Below are 17,535 nucleotides of genomic sequence, written 5' to 3' on the forward strand. Positions count from 1 at the left end.
TTCAAAGGTATGAAGATGCTCTTACCCCTCTCTTGTTGCTGGTCTCTCCATAGGAAGATCTGAATATGCGTAGGAAATTTTTTGAATTTATGCTACGTTCCCCAATACTGGCATCCGAGCCAGGTTTTCTTTGCGTAGATTCTATGCACGAGTAGAACACAAAAGGTTGTGGGCGATGATTTGTCAATTGCTTGCCGCTACTAATCTTATTCTTTTCCGGCAGTATTGTGGGATGAAGCGGCCCAGACCGACCTTACACGTACGCTTACGTGAGACTGGTTCCACCGATAGACATGCACACCGTGCATAAAGGTGGCTAGCGGGTGTCTGTCTCTCCTACTCTAGTCGGATTGGATTTGATGAAAAGGGTCCTTATGAAGGGTAAATAGCTTTGGCATATCATCGTTGTGGCTGTCACGTAGGTAAGAAGGCGTTCTTGCTAGAAACCCAAATCAGCCACGTAAAACTTGCAACAACAATTAGAGGATGTCTAACTTGTTTTTGTAGGGTTTGACATGTGATGTGATATGGCCAAAGTTGTGATGTTGCATGTATGATGTATGAGATGATCATCTTATTGTAATAGGTTTCACGACTTGCATGTCGATGAGTATGACAACCGGCAGGAGCCATAGGAGTTGTCTTAATTTATTGTATGAGATGCAACGCCATGTGCTTACTACTTTTATTTCATTGCTAACGGTTAGCTATAGTAGTAGTGAAAGTAGTAGTTGGCGTGACGACTTCACGGAGACACGATGATGGAGATCATGGTGTCACGCCGGTGATGATGACGATCATGCGCTGCCTAAAGATGGAGATCGAAAGAGCAAAGATGATAATGGCCATATCATGTCACTATATGATTGCATTGTGATGTTTATCATATTTTTCATCTTATTGCTTAGAACGACGGTAGCATAGTAAGATGATCCCTCATAAAATTTCGAGAACGAATTTCCCTAAGTGTGCACCGTTGCGAAGGATCGTTGTCTCGAAGCACCACGTGATGATCGGGTGTGATAGATTCTAACGTTCGCATACAACGGGTGTAAGCCAGATTTACACACGCGAAACACCTAGGTTGACTCGATGAGCTTAGCATGTACAGACATGACCTCGAATACAAGAGACCGAAAGGTCAGACATGAGTCGTATGGTTGAATACGATCAACATGAAGTTGCTCACCATGGTGACTAGTCCATCTCACGTGATGATCGGACACGGGTTAGTCAACATGGATCATGTATCACTTAGATGACTAGAGGGATGTCGATTTAAGTGGGAGTTCATACTTAATTTGATTAAATGAACTTAATTGTCATGAACTTAGTCTAAAAGTTGTCTTTATAAATATTGTAGATGGCCAACGTCAACCTCAATTTCAACGCATTCCTAGAGAAAAACAAGCTGAAAGATGATGGTAGCAACTATGCGGACTGGGTTCGCAACTTGAAGCTCATCCTTGAAGCAGCTAAAAAGGCTTATGTCCTTGATGCGCCGCTAGGTGACCCTCCCGCTCCCGCAGCAGCCCAGGACATTCTGAACGTCTGGCAAACACGGAGTGATGACTACTCTGTGGTTAGGTGTGGCAGGTTATACAGTTTAGAAACGGGGCTCCAAAGGCATTTTGAACAACACAGTGCATATGAGATGTTCCAAGAGGTGAAGCTAGTTTTTCAAGCTCATGCCCGTGTCGAGAGATATGAAGTCTCCGACAAGTTCTTTAGCTGTAAGATGGAGGAGAACAGTTCTGTCAATGAGCAGATACTCAAAATGTCTGGGTTACACGGTCGTCTGACTTCACTTGGAGTCGAACTTCCGGATGATGGTATAATTGAAAGAATCCTCCAGTCTCTCCCACCAAGCTACAAAGGTTTTGTGCTAAACTACAACATGCAAGGGATGGAGAAGACCATTCCCGAGTTGTACTCGATGCTCAAGTCTGCAGAAGTAGAAATCAAGAAAGAGCATCAAGTGTTGATGGTCAACAAGACCACTAGTTTCAAGAAGGGCAAGGGTAAGAAGAACTTCCAGAAAGACGGCAAAGCCGTTGCCGCGCCCGGTAAGCCAGATGCCGGGAAGAAGAAAAAGAATGGACCCAAGCCTGAGACTGAGTGCTTCCATTGCAAGGGAAAGGGTCACTCGAAGCGAAACTGCCCCAAATACTTAACAAACAAGAAGGCCGGCAACGTTAAAGGTATATGTGCTATACATGTTATTGATGTGTACCTTACCAGCGCTCGTAGTAGCTCGTGGGTATTTTATACCGGTGTTGTTGCTCACATTTGCAACTCAAAGCAGGAACTGCGGAATAAGCGGAGACTGGCAAAGGACGAGGTGATGATGCGCGTCGGGAATGGATCCAAGGTCGATGTGATCGTCGTCGGCATGTTACCTCTACATCTACCGTCGGGATTAGTTTTAAACCTTAATAATTGTTATTTAGTACCGGATTTAAGCATGAACATTGTATCAGGGTCTTGCTTAATGCAAGACGGCTACTCATTTAAGTCAGAGAATAATGGTTGTTCTATTTATATGAGTGATATGTTTTATCGTCATGCTCCGCTGGTGAATGGTTTATTCTTGATGAATCTCGATCGTGATGTTACGCATATCCATAGTGTGAGTACCAAAAGATGTAAAGTTGATAATGATAGTCCCACATACTTGTGGCACTGCCGCCTTGGTCATATCGGCGTTAAGCGCATGAAGAAGCTCCATACTGATGGACTATTAGAGTCTCTTGACTTTGAATCATTTGACACATGCGAACCGTGCCTCATGGGCAAGATGACTAAGACTCCATTCTCAGGAATAATGTAGAGAGCAACGGACTTATTGGAAATAATACATACTGATGTGTGTGGTCCAATGAACGTTGAAGCTCGCGGTGGCTATCGTTATGTTCTCACTCTCACCGATGATTTGAGTAGGTATGGGTATATCTACTTGATGAAGCACAAATCTGAGACATTTGAAAAGTTCAAGGAATTTCAGTGTGAGGTCGAGAATCAACGTGACAGAAAAATTAAGTGTCTACGATCTGATCGTGGAGGAGAATATTTGAGTCACAAGTTTGGCACACACCTAAGGAAGTGTGGAATCGTTTCACAACTGACGCCGCTTGGCACACCGCAACGCCCAAAGGAGTGTCCGAACGTCGTAATCGCACTTTATTAGATATGGTACGATCTATGATGTCTCTTACCGACTTACCGCTATGATTTTGAGGATACGCATTAGAAACTGCAGCATTCACTTTAAATAGGGCACCGTCTAAATCCGTTGAGATGACACCGTATGAACTATGGTTTGGCAAGAAATCTAAGTTGTCGTTTCTTAAAGTTTGGGGCTGCAATGCTTATGTGAAGAAACTTCAACCAGAAAAGCTCGAACCCAAAGCGGAGAAATACGTATTCATAGGATACCCTAAGGAAACTATTGGGTATACCTTCTATCTTAGATCCGAAGGTAAAACCTTTGTTGCCAAAAATGGATCCTTTCTAGGGAAAGAGTTTCTCTCGAAAGAAGTAAGTGGGAGGAAGGTAGAACTTGATGAGGTAATTACACCCCCTCCCGAACAGGATAGTAGCGTAGTGCGGGAAGTTGTTCCTGTGGCGCCTACACCAACTTAAGAGGAAGTTAATGATAATGATCATGAAGCTTCGGATCAAGTTACTACTGAACCGCGAAGGTCCACAAGGGCACGCTCCGCACCAGAGTGGTACGGCAACCCTGTGATGGAAATCATGTTGTTGGACAACAGTGAACCTTCGAACTATGAAGAAGCGATGGCGGGCCCGGATTCCAACAAATGGCTTGAGGCTATGAAATCTGAGATAGGATCCATGTATGAGAACAAAGTATGGATTCGACAAATTCAAGGAATTGACTACGAAGAGACTTTTTCTCCCGTAGCGAACCTGAAATCAGTCCGAATCATGTTAGCAATTGCCGCATTTTATGATTATGAAATTTGGCAAATGGACGTCAAAACAGTGTTCCTTAACGGGAACCTTAAGGAAGAGTTGTGTATGATGCAACCAGAAGGTTTTGTAGACCCTAAGGGTGCTAACAAAGTGTGCAAGCTCCAGCGCTCCATCTATGGGCTGGTGCAAGCATCTCGGAGTGGGAACATTCGCTTTAATGAGGTGATTAAAGCGTTTGGGTTCATACAGGTTTACGGAGAAGCCTGTCTGTACAAGAAAGTGTGTGGGAGCTCTGTAGCTTTCCTCATACTATATGTGGATGACATATTATTGATGGGGAATGATATAGGGATGTTGGAGAGCATAAAGGCCTATTTGAACAAAAGTTTTTCAATGAAGGACCTTGGAGAAGCTGCATACATATTAGGCATCAAGATCTATAGAGATAGATCGAGACGCCTCATAGGTCTTTTCCAAAGTACATACCTTGACGAGATATTGAAGAAGTTCAATATGGAAAACTCAAAGAAAGGGTTCTTGCCAGTTTTGCAAGGTATGAGATTGAGTAAGACTCAGTCGCCGACCACGGCAGCAGATAGAGAGAAGATGAGTTATGTCCCCTACGCTTCAGCCGTAGGCTCTCTTATGTATGCCATGCTGTGTACCAGACCTGATATAAACCTTGCCATAAGTTTGGTAGGGAGGTACCAAAGTGATCCCGGTATGGAACACTGGATAGCGGTCAAGAATATCCTTAAGTACCTGAAAAAGAACTAAGGAAATGTTTCTCGTTTATGGAGGTGACGAAGAGCTCGTAGTAAAGGGTTACATCGACGCCAGCTTCGACACATATCCGGATGACTCTAAGTCACACACTGGATACGTATATGTTTTGAATAATGGGGTAGTGAGCTGGTGCAGCAGCAAGCAAGAAGTCATGGCAGCGTCTACATGTGAAGCGGAGTACATAGCTGCTTCAGAAGCGGCTGATGAAGGAATTTGGATGAAGGAGCTCATCACCGACCTTGGAGTGGTTCCAAGCGCGTCGGGTCCAATGACACTCTTCTGTGATAACACTGGGGCCATTGCCATTGCCAAGGAGCCCAGGTTTCACCGGAAGACCAAGCACATCAAACGCCACTACAACTCCATCCAGGACCATGTCAAGAGTGGAGTAATAGATATTTGTAAAGTACACACGGATCTGAATATTGCAGACCCGTTGACTAAACTTCTTCCACGAGCAAAACATGATCAACACCATTATGCTATGGATGTTCGATACATCACAATGTAACTAGATTATTGACTCTTGTGCAAGTGGGAGACTTTTGTAAATATGCCCTAGAGGCAATAATAAAATGGTTATTATCATATTTTCTTGTTCATGATAATCGTCGATTGTTCATGCTATAATTGTATTAAGAGGAAACAGTAATACATGTGTGAATAAATAGATCACAATGTGTCCCTAGCAAGCCTCTAGTTGGCTAGCTCGTTAGTCAATAGATGATAATGGTTTCCTGGTCATGGGCATTAGATGTCATTGATAACGGGATCACATCATTGGGAGAATGATGTGATGGACAAGACCCAATCCTAAGCATAGCACTAGATCGTATTGTTCGTATGCTAAAGCTTTTCTAATATCAAATGTCTTTTCCTTTGAACGTGAGATTGTGCAACTACCGGATACCGTAGGAGTGCTTTGGGTGTATCAAACGTCACAACGTAACTGGGTGACTATAAAGGTGCATTACGGGTACCTCTAAAAGTGTCTGTTGGGTTGGTACGAATCGAGATCGGGATTTGTCACTCCGCGTGACGGAGAGGTATCTCTGGGCCCACTCGGTAGAACATCATCATGAGCTCAATGTGACTAAGGAGTTAGTCACACGATGACGTACTATGGAACGAGTAAAGAGACTTACCGGTAACGAGATTCAACAAGGTATAGGTATACCGACGATCGAATCTCGGGCAAGTTCTATACCGACAAACAAAGGGAATTGTATACGGGATTTATTGAATCCTTGACATCGTGGTTCATCCGATGAGATCATCGTGGAGAAAGTGGGAGCCACCATGGGTATCTAGACCCCTCTGATGGTTATTGGTCGGAGAGGTGTCTCGATCATGTCTGCGTGTCTCCCGAACCCGTAGGGTCTACACACTTAAGGTTCGATGACGTTAGGGTTATAGGGAATTGTTATACGAGGCTATCGACAATTGTTCGGAGTCCCGGATGAGATCCCGGACGTCACGAGGAGCTCCGGAATGGTCCGGAGGTAAAGATTGATATATAGGACGGATGGTTCCGGACACCGGAAGTGTTTCGGGCATCACCGGTAACGTACCGAGACCACCGGAGGTGGCCCCGGGGGTCCACCGAAAGGGGGCAACAACCCCGGGAGGCTAGATGGGCCAAGTGGGGGAGGGAACCAGCCCCTAGGTGGGCTGGTGCGCCCCCCCCACTCAGCACATGTCGCAGGAAGAGGGGAGAGGGGGGAGGGAAACCCTAGCGCAGGTGGGCCTAAGGCCCACCAGAGGGGTGCGCCACCCCTCCTCCCTCCCTTGGTCCTCGCACCTCCCCTCCATCTAGGTCTGCCCCCCCCCCCCCCCAAGGAGAGGGAAGCCCTCAAGGGGGCGCAGCCCCTCCCTCCCCCTATATATAGTGGGCACTTTTGGCCATTGGGGGACACACTTTTCCCTCTCCCTCGGCGCAGCCCTGCCCTTCTTTCTCCTCCTCTCTGCCGGTGCTTGGCGAAGCCCTATCGGGAGACATCGTCTCTCCGTTGACACCACGCCGTCGTACTGCTGGAGTTCTTCCCCAACCTCTCCTTCCTCCTTGCTGGATCAAGGTGTGGGAGAAGTCACCGGGCTGCACGTGTGTTGAACGCGGAGGTGCCGTAGTTCGGCACTAGATCGGAATCACACCGCGATCTGAATCGCCGCGAGTACGAGTCCATCAACCGCGTTCTAGTAACGCTTCCGCTTAGCGATCTTCAAAGGTATGAAGATGCTCTTACCCCTCTCTCGTTGATGGTCTCTCCATAGGAAGATCTGAATATGCGTAGGAATTTTTTTGAATTTATGCTACGTTCCCCAACAGTGGCATCCCAGCCAGGTTTTCTTTGCGTAGATTCTATGCACGAGTAGAACACAAAAGGTTGTGGGCGATGATTTGTCAATTACTTGCCGCTACTAGTCTTATTCTTTTCCGACGGTATTGTGGGATGAAGCGGCCCGGACCGACCTTACATGTACGCTTACGTGAGACTGGTTCCACCGACAGACATGCACACCGTGCATAAAGGTGGCTAGCGGGTGTCTGTCTCTCCTACTCTAGTCGGATTGGATTTGATGAAAAGGGTCCTTATGAAGGGTAAATAGCTTTGGCATATCATCGTTGTGGCTGTCACGTAGGTAAGAAGGCGTTCTTGCTAGAAACCCAAATCAGCCATGTAAAACTTGCAACAACAATTAGAGGACGTCTAACTTGTTTTTGCAGGGTTTGACATGTGATGTGATATGGCCAAAGTTGTGATGTTGCATGTATGATGTATGAGATGATCATGTTATTGTAATAGGTTTCACGACTTGCATGTCGATGAGTATGACAACCGGCAGGAGCCATAGGAGTTGTCTTAATTTATTGTATGAGATGCAACGCCATGTGCTTACTACTTTTACTTCATTCCTAACGGTTAGCTAATGTAGTAGTGATAGTAGTAGTTGGTGTGACGACTTCAGGAGACACGATGATGGAGATCATGATGATGGAGATCATGGTTTCACGCCGGTGACAATGATGATCATGCGATGCCTGAAGATGGAGATCAAAAGAGCAAAGATGATAATGGCCATATCATGTCACTATATGATTGCATTGTGATGTTTCTCATGTTTTTCATCTTATTGCTTAGAACGACGGTAGCATAGTAAGATGATCCCTCTTAAAATTTCAAGAACGTATTCCCCTAAGTGTGCACCGTTGCGAAGGATCGTTGTCTCGAAGCACCATGTGATGATCGGGTGTGATAGATTCTAACGTTCGCATACAACGGGTGTAAGCCAGATTTACACACGCGAAACACCTAGGTTGACTCGACGAGCTTAGCATGTACAGACATGACCTCGAATACAAGAGACCGAAAAGTCGAACATGAGTCGTATGGTTGAATACGATCAGCATGAAGTTGCTCACCATGGTGACTAGTCCGTCTCACATGATGATCGGACATGGGTTAGTCAACATGGATCATGTATCACTTAGATGACTAGAGGGATGCTGATTTAAGTGGGAGTTCATACTTAATTTGATTAAATGAACTTAATTGTCATGAACTTAGTCTAAAAGTTGTCTTTATAAATATTGTAGATGGCCAACGTCAACCTCAACTTCAACGCATTCCTAGAGAAAAACAAGCTGAAAGATGATGGTAGCAACTATGCGGACTGGGTTCGCAACTTGAAGCTCATCCTTGAAGCAGCTAAAAAGGCGTATGTCCTTGATGCGCCGCTAGGTGACCCTCCCGCTCCCGCAGCAGCCCAGGACATTCTGAACGTCTGGCAAACGCGGAGTGATGACTACTCTCTGGTTAGGTGTGGCATGTTATACAGTTTAGAAATGGGGCTCCAAAGGCGTTTTGAGCAACACGGTGCATATGAGATGTTCCAAGAGCTGAAGCTAGTTTTTCAAGCTCATGCCCGTGTCGAGAGATATGAAGTCTCCAACAAGTTCTTTAGCTGTAAGATGGAGGAGAACAGTTCTGTCAGTGAGCAGATACTCAAAATGTCTGGGTTACACGGTCGTCTGACTTCACTTGGAGTCGAACTTCGGATGGTGCTATAATTGACAGAAACCTCTAGTCTCTCCCACCAAGCTACAAAGGTTTTGTGCTGAACTGCAACATGCAAGGGATGGAGAAGACCATTCCCGAGTTGTACTCGATGCTCAACTTTGCAGAAGTAGAAATCAAGAAAGAGCATCAAGTGTTGATGGTCAACAAGACCACTAGTTTCAAGAAGGGCAAGGGTAAGAAGAACTTCAAGAAAGACGGCAAAGCCGTTGCCGCGCCCGGTAAGCCAGATGCTGGGAAGAAGAAAAAGAATGGACCCAAGCCTGAGACTGAGTGCTTCTATTGCAAGGGAAAGGGTCACTGGAAGCGGAACTGCCCCAAATACTTAGCGGACAAGAAGGCCGGCAACGTTAAAGGTATATGTGATATACATGTTATTGTTGTGTACCTTACCAGCGCTCGTAGTAGCTCCCGGGTATTTGATACCGGTGTTGTTGCTCACATTTGCAACTCAAAGCAGGAACTGCGGAATAAGCGGAGACTGGCAAAGGACGAGGTGACGATGCGCATCGGGAATGGCTCCAAGGTCGATGTGATCGCCGTCGGCACGTTACCTCTACGTGTACCATCGGGATTAGTTTTAAACCTTAATAATTGTTATTTAGTACCAGCTTTAAGCATGAATATTGTATCAGGGTCTTGCTTAATGCGAGACGGCTACTCATTTAAGTAAGAGAATAATGGTTGTTCTATTTATATGAGTGATATGTTTTATGGTCATGCTCCGCTGGTGAATGGTTTATTCTTGAGGAATCTCGATCGTGATGTTACGCATATTCATAGTGTGAGTACCAAAAGATGTAAAGTTGATAATGATAGTCCCACATACTTGTGGCACTGCCGCCTTGGTGATATCGGCGTTAAGCGCATGAAGAAGCTCCATACTGATGGACTATTAGAGTCTCTTGACTTTGAATCATTTGACACATGCGAACCGTGCCTCATGGGCAAGATGACTAAGATTCCATTCTCAGGAATAATGGACAGAGCAAACAACTTATTGGAAATAATACATACTGATGTGTGTGGTCCAATGAACGTTGAAGCTCGCGGTGGCTATCGTTATGTTCTCACTCTCACCGATGATTTAAGTAGGTATGGGTATATCTACTTGATGAAGCACAAATCTGAGACATTTGAAAAGTTCAAGGAATTTCAGAGTGAGGTCGAGAATCAACGTGACAGAAAAATTAAGTGTCTACGATCTGATCGTGGAGGAGAATATTTGAGTCACGAGTTTGACACACACCTAAGGAACTGTGGAATCGTTTCACAACTGATGCCGCCTGGCACACCGCAACGCAACGGAGTGTTTGAACGTCGTAATCGCACTTTATTAGATATGGTACGATCTATGATGTCTCTTACCAACTTACCGCTATCATTTTGGGGATACACATTAGAAACTACAGCATTCACTTTAAATAGGGCACCGTCTAAATCCGTTGAGACGACACCGTATGAAATATGGTTTGGCAAGAAACCTAAGTTGTCGTTTCTTAAAGTTTGGGTCTGCAATGCTTATGTGAAGAAACTTCAACCAGAAAAGCTCGAACCCAAAGCGGAGAAATGCGTATTCATAGGATACCCTAAGGAAACTATTGGGTATACCTTCTATCTTAGATCCGAAGGTAAAACCTTTGTTGCCAAAAACGGATCCTTTCTAGAGAAAGAGTTTCTCTCGAAAGAAGTAAGTGGGAGGAAGGTAGAACTTGATGAGGTAATTACACCCCCTCCCGAACAGGATAGTAGCGCAGCGCGGGAAGTTGTTCCTGTGGCGCCTGCACCAACTGAAGAGGAAGTTAATGATAATGATCATGAAGCTTCGGATCAAGTTACTACTGAACCGCGAAGGTCCACAAGGGCACGCTCCGCACCAGAGTGGTACGGCAACCCTGTGATGGAAATCATGTTGTTGGACAACGGTGAACCTTCGAACTATGAAGAAGCGATGGCGGGCCCGGATTCCAACAAATGGCTTGAGGCTATGAAATCCAAGATAGGATCCATGTATGAGAACAAAGTATGGACTTTGGTGGACTTGCCCGATGACCGGCGAGTCATAGAAAATAAATGGATCTTCAAGAAGAAGACTGATGCAAACGGTAATGTAACCGTTTATAAAGCTCGACTTGTCGCAAAGGGTTTTTCATAAATTCAAGGAATTGACTACGAAGAGACTTTCTCTCCCGTAGCGAAGCTGAAATCAGTCTGAATCATGTTAGCAATTGCCACCTTTTATGATTATGAAATTTGGCAAATGGACGTCAAAACAGCGTTCCTTAACGGGAACCTTAAGGAAGAGTTGTATATGATGCAACCAGAAGGTTTTGTCGACCCTAAGGGTGCTAACAAAGTGTGCAAGCTCCAGCGCTCCATCTATGGGCTGGTGCACGCATCTCGGAGTTGGAACATTCACTTTAATGAGGTGATTAAAGCGTTTGGGTTCATACAGGTTTACGGAGAAGCCTGTGTGTACAAGAAAGTGAGTGGGAGCTCTATAGCTTTCCTCATACTATATGTGGATGACATATTATTGATGGGGAATGATATAGGGATGTTGGAGAGCATAAAGGCCTATTTGAACAAAAGTTTTTCAATGATGGACCTTGGAGAAACAGCATACTTGTTAGGCATCAAGATCTATAGAGATAGATCGAGACGCCTCATAGGTCTTTCGCAAAGTACATACCTTGACAAGATATTGAAGAAGTTCAATATGGAAAACTCAAAGAAAGGGTTCTTGCCAGTTTTGCAAGGTATGAGATTGAGTAATGCTCAGTCGCCGACCACGGTAGCAGATAGAGAGAAGATGAGTTCTGTCCCCTACGCTTCAGCCATAGGCTCTCTTATGTATGCCATGCTATGTACCAGACCTGATATAAACCTTGCCATAAGTTTGGTAGGGAGGTACCAAAGCGATCACGGTATGGAACACTCGACAGCGGTCAAGAATATCATTAAGTACCTGAAAAGGACAAAGGAAATGTTTCTCGTTTATGGAGGTGATGAAGAGCACGTCATAAAGGGTTACGCCGACGCCAGCTTCAACACAGATCCGGATGACTCTAAGTCACAGACCGGATACGTATATGTTTTGAATGGTGGGGCAGTGAGCTAGTGCAGCAGCAAGCAAGAAGTCGTGGCAGCGTCTACATGTGAAGCGGAGTACATAGCTGCTTCAGAAAGCGGCTCATGAAGGAATTTGGATGAAGGAGCTCATCACCAACCTTGGAGTGGTTCCAAGCGCGTCGAGTCCAATGACACTCTTCTGTGATAACACTGGGGCCATTGCCATTGCCAAGGACCCCAGGTTTCACCGGAAGACCAAGCACATCAAACGCCGCTACAACTCCATCCAGGACCATGTCCACAGTGGAGTAATAGATATTTGTAAAGTACACACGGATGTGAATATTGCACACCTGTTGACTAAACCTCTTCCACGAGAAAAACATGATCAACACCATAATGGTATGGGTGTTCGATACATCACAATGTAACTAGATTATTGACTCTAGTGCAAGTGGGAGACTGTTGGAAATATGCCCTAGAGACAATAATAAAATGGTTAATATCATATTTCCTTGTTCAAGATAATCGTCGATTGTTCATGCTATAATTGTATTAACAGGAAACAGTAATCATATTTCCTTGTTCATGATAATACTAGTTGGTAGCTCATTAGTCAATAGATGATCATGGTTTCCTGGTCATGGGCATTAGATGTCATTGATAACGGGATCACATCATTAGGAGAATGATGTGATGGACAAGACCCAACCCCTAAGCATAGCACTAGATCGTATTGTTCGTATGCTAAAGCTTTTCTAATGTCAAGTGTCTTTTCCTTCGACCGTGAGATTGTGCAACTCCCGGATACCATAGGAGTGCTTTGGGTGTATCAAACGTCACAACGTAATTGGGTGACTATAAAGGTGCATTACGGGTACCTCTGAAAGCGTGTGTTGGGTTGGTACGAATCGAGATCGGAATTTGTCACTCCGCGTGACGGAGAGGTATCTCTGGGCCCACTCGGTAGAACATCATGATGAGCTCAATGTGACTAAGGAGTTAGTCACACGATGACGTACTACGGAACGAGTAAAGAGACTTACCGGTAACGAGATTGAACAAGGTATAGGTATACCGACGATCGAATCTCGGGCAAGTTCTATTACGACAGACAAAGGGAATTGTATACGGGATTGATTGAATCCTTGACATCGTGGTTCATCCGATGAGATCATCGTGGAGCAAGTGGGAGCCACCATGGGTATCTAGACCCCTCTGATGGTTATTGGTCGGAGAGGTGTCTCGGTCATGTCTGCCTGTCTCCCGAACTCGTAGGGTCTACACACTTAAGGTTCGATGACGCTAGGGTTATAGGGAATTGTTATACGCGGTTATCAAAAGTTGTTCGGAGTCCCGGATGCGATCCCGGACGTCACGAGGAGCTCCGGAATGGTCCGGAGGTAAAGATTGATATATAGGACGGATGGTTTCGGACACCGGAAGTGTTTCGGGCATCACCGATAACGTACCAGGACCACCGGAGGTGGCCCCGGGGGTCCACCGAAAGGGGGCGATGGGCCAAGTGGGGGAGGGAACCAGCCCCTAGGTGGGCTGGTGGGCCCCCCCACTCAGCCCATGGCACAGGAAGAGGGGAGAGGGGGGGGAACCCTAGCGCAGGTGGGCCTAAGGCCCACCAAAGGGGTGCGCCACCCCTCCTCCCCCCTTGGCCGCCGCACCTCCCCCACATCTAGGGCTGCCCCCCCCCCCTTAGGAGAGGGAAACCCTCAAGGGGGTGCAGCCCCTCCCTCCCCCTATATATAGTGGGCACTTTTGGCCATTGGGGGACACACTTTTCCCTCTCCCTCGGCGCAGCCCTGCCCTTCTTTCTCCTCCTCTCTGCCGGTGCTTGGCGAAGCCCTGCCGGGAGACCTCGTCTCTCCATCGACACCACGCCGTCGTGCTGCTGGAGTTCTTCCCCAACCTCTCCCTCCTTCTTGCTGGATCAAGGTGCGGGAGACGTCACCGGGCTGCACGTGTGTTGAACGCGGAGGTGCCGTAGTTCGGCACTAGATCGGATTCACACCGCGATCTGAATCGCCGCGAGTACGACTCCATCAACCGCGTTCTAGTAACGCTTCCGCTTAGCGATCTTCAAAGGTATGAAGATGCTCTTACCCCTCTCTCGTTGCTGATCTCTCCATAGGAAGATCTGAATATGCGTAGGAAATTTTTTGAATTTATGCTACGTTCCCCAACACGGTCGACCTGGGCCCAGGAAACAGGTCACCCCCCCCCCCCCCCGACTCTTGCAGCTCAAGGCCCAAGAGCCGGCCCAACCCATCACGCACCGCTCGAGGATGGGAGGGAAGGGTTTCCACCGAGGCGGAGCTTAGGTGGCAGCGCGGCGACGCCCACCCCACCGTTGGCAAAACCCGGAAGGCGAGGAAGGACGCCGTGCGAGAAGCACCCGAGTGGGCGATGACGAGCGGTCCCGGCACCAGGGGTCGCATGGCCGCGCCGGCATCCAATGCACCAGCCCTTCGCACGCAGCCAGGGGACTCCCGCCGACGCCAAGACCAGGCGGCCGCCCCGCGATCCGCCCGTACCGACACACCCCAGGTCCATGGGCGGCGGCCCCGACCACCACACGTCGAGGAGGACCAACCGTGCAGGCGGGAAGGAGAAGAGTGTGGGGGAGGGTTGGGGGAAGGGAACGCACCAGGAGGGCGCGCGGGGGCGCAGATCCAGCGAGGTTTGCGACCACTGCTCCCCCCCCCCCCTCCCCCGCGTGCCTCCGCCTGTGCGGCTGCTGTCCCGCCGCCAACATTGCCCGGTCCTCGGCTCCGCCAAGTCCGCCCAAATCTCATCGCCCGCCGAGTCGTCCGCCATGCTCTAACGTCTTATCGCGGGTGTGTGTAGTTCCCAGTATCATATTATGCAATCAAAGTTGAACCATCAAGAAAGACTTACAGGAAGACTTAGTATTTAGGAAGCCGAGATCTTACAAGTGACACTCAGGAAACATTACAAGGCACGAAAGTTTGCACGTGACGAAACACTACTCCTGCACGCCGGAAGCTAAACGACACGAACCAATCAACCGTGTTGCTTAACACAACTCCCAAACTGCCAACAGTCCTATCCACCAACAGCCTGCAAAGTTGCAAGGCACGAACCCAAACGATCAGTGGACACACGCATCACCGGCCACGCGCTGACCCGCGGGACGCTACCGCCCCAATGCCGCCACGCCGCACCGGGCTCGCACTTCTCGCCCACCTGTGCGTGTCACTCGCCGCCGCGGCGTCCTACAGCGTCGTCGACTACGGCGCCGTGGCCGACGGCCAGACGGACTGCGCGGGCGCGTTCCTCCGCGCGTGGTCCGCGGCGTGCGCGGCGGAAGGCGAGGGCCCAGCCGCGGTGGTCGTGCCGGCAGGCGAGTTCTTGGTGTCCAGGGCGAGGTTCAGTGGGCCGTGCCGGGGCGGCACGGTGGCCGTGAACATCTCGGGCACGGTGCTCGCGCCCGTGCCGTACGCCGGTGTGCAGCTCTGGATCGTGTTCCAGAACGTGGACGGCGTGTCCGTCACCGGCGGCACGCTCGACGGCAGGGGCCAGGCGTACTGGGCGTGCCGGAGAGCCGGCAGCGGCTCCTCTTGCCCGGCCGCCACCAGGGTAAGTACGTGCTTTAAATTCAGAAGAAAGAGTGGGAGATATATGCATGAGTAGATGGACTGATGGTGTTTGATATTCGTTGCGAGATAATCCATCGCAGTCGTTGACGATCTACCGGTCTAGGAACGTGGTGATCCAAGGCCTGACGTCGCTGAACAGCGCAGGCATCCATGTCACCGTCCAAGCGAGCACCGGCGTGGCGATATTGGACACGGTGGTGTCGGCGCCGGGGGACAGCCCCAACACGGACGGCATCCACATCAAGCAGTCGAGCAACGTCACGATTCGGGACGCTGTCATCGGCACCGGCGACGACTGCATCTCCATGGTCGAGGGCTCGTCGGACGTGTGGATTCAGGGCGTCAGGTGCGGCCCAGGGCACGGCATCAGGTGAGTGACGAGGTCCAACCCTGTCCATCCACTCCTGACAAGTGTCTCACAATCTGTTCCGTTTGGTATGCCATTGTCAGTATTGGGAGCCTGGGAGACACGCCGGAGCAGGTGGCCGTGCGGAACATCACCGTGAAGGCCGTGACGCTCGCCGGGACGACCAACGGGCTGCGGATCAAGTGGTGGGTGAAGGCCAACCGCGGGCTCGTCGACGGCGTCGAATTCTCGGACGTGGTCATGAGGGACGTACGGAACCCGATCATCATCGACCAGAACTACTGCCCCGGCAACGTCAGCTGCCCCACCGAGGTGTCGTACCCGTCCATGATCACACTCGTCAAACACTGCATTTTCAGGGAGTGCTGCTGAGTGTGTGCTGTGTTACTTTCAGGGTTCAGGCATCAAGATCAGCAATGTGTCATATACGAACATCGAGGGGACGTCGGCAACGCCGGTGGCGGTGCGGTTCGACTGCAGCCCGAGCCGACCGTGCACGGGAATCACCATGCGGAACATTTGGCTGGAGTACGGGGAGCGGCGGCGAGCGGCCGAGTCTTTCTGCCGAAACGCGCATGGGGTCACGTATGGGCAGGTTGTTCCGCCCAGTTGCCTGGCCGCCCAGGTAATGTCCTGCTACAAGTGAGTAGTGAGATGGCCAGGCCAAAGGAAACACACTATGATTGCTGTTGGATAAGAACAACTCTAGCAAACCCTTTAAACCACCAAGCGATTTTCAGTGTACCAAAAACACGTTTTAAGTGAAAAACACGTTTTAAGTATGATTTGAGCTGCGGTCGAACAGACCCCTTAAATATAAACTGTAAATATAATATTCATTTATATCTTTTTCACGTCTTCTTTCTCACGTCCGTGTTCATGGACAGCGCACCAAATGATCAAATACGAAGCCGCGGCATCCAGGACAACACATGAAGCTAGCTCGTCCGTGGTCGGATCAATCCAGGAGCTCTTCTTCGTCGCTGTAGCGAGCGCCCCTGTAGTTGTTCGAGTTTTCGGCGAGTTTCCGATGAGATTCCGACAAGATTCATGGCGGAATGTCACCGGAACGCGTAGCGTTGACCGGATTACACGCCCCACTTAGTTTTGCCTTCAAATCTGTAAATAAATGGGTCGCCGGGGTGTATCCTTAGGGCATGTAATTTTTTACAGGTTTGACCTTTTTACGGGCTCTATTCAAGGTGTTTTTTAACACCGTGAAACTGAAAAGATCATTTTATATGGATTTAACCACTTTTAAGAGGTGTGCTAGAGTTGCTCTAAGATACATCTGGGCATGGGCAGCCCGGCCCAGAAAACCCGGACGGGGCTGGGTCGGGCTTTGTGTTCGGGCCGGACTCGGGATTGGAAATCGGGCCCGAAAAGCAGTTCGGGTCGGGCTCGGGCTTGCAAAAAACGGTGATTTACACGGAGGCCCGGCCCGGCCCGGGATTCACCTTTTGTGCCCATTCGGGCCAGGCTTGGGCTTGAGATTTCCAGTTCGGACTTTGTGAAGCCTGGCCCAGCCAGGTTTACTCTAAGACATGTTATGTCCTGGTTGATATCATGTCCCACGCCTAAGATTTAGTTTTTTTCATATTTGGGTGTGTCTAGTCACCCAAATTTGACTCACCTTGAGAAAAAGAGAGGCTCCTTTCTGGTC

General features: G+C 48.6%; 1 protein-coding gene across 2 annotated transcripts; it reads left to right on the plus strand.

Moving 5' to 3' along the window:
* Positions 1-14,960: 14,960 nt before the first annotated feature.
* On the plus strand, positions 14,961-17,133 carry LOC123451165 (polygalacturonase-like). Of its 2 annotated transcripts, XM_045128177.1 has the most exons (5): positions 15,007-15,485; positions 15,586-15,875; positions 15,956-16,184; positions 16,267-16,497; positions 16,760-17,133. In XM_045128177.1, exons 1-5 carry the CDS (start codon positions 15,054-15,056, stop codon positions 16,769-16,771), a joined length of 1,194 nt encoding a protein of 397 aa, XP_044984112.1. In that variant the 5' UTR covers positions 15,007-15,053; the 3' UTR covers positions 16,772-17,133. The 2 variants fall into 2 exon arrangements, with proteins under 2 accessions (XP_044984111.1, XP_044984112.1); XM_045128176.1 differs by lacking the exon at positions 16,760-17,133 and having other exon boundaries at positions 14,961-15,485; positions 16,267-16,726.
* Positions 17,134-17,535: the final 402 nt, after the last annotated feature.

The sequence above is a fragment of the Hordeum vulgare genome, chromosome 4H (assembly GCF_904849725.1).
Source record: "Hordeum vulgare subsp. vulgare chromosome 4H, MorexV3_pseudomolecules_assembly, whole genome shotgun sequence".
NCBI classification, from domain to species: Eukaryota; Viridiplantae; Streptophyta; class Magnoliopsida; order Poales; family Poaceae; genus Hordeum; species Hordeum vulgare.

Bases quoted from the DNA above. Each gene is read 5' to 3' on its own strand.
- LOC123451165 (XM_045128176.1), top strand. From the start codon at position 15,054: ATGCCGCCACGCCGCACCGGGCTCGCACTTCTCGCCCACCTGTGCGTG. The intron at 15,486-15,585 runs GTAAGTACGTGC...AATCCATCGCAG, and splicing joins CTTGCCCGGCCGCCACCAGG to TCGTTGACGATCTACCGGTC. The intron at 15,876-15,955 runs GTGAGTGACGAG...TGCCATTGTCAG, and splicing joins GGCCCAGGGCACGGCATCAG to TATTGGGAGCCTGGGAGACA.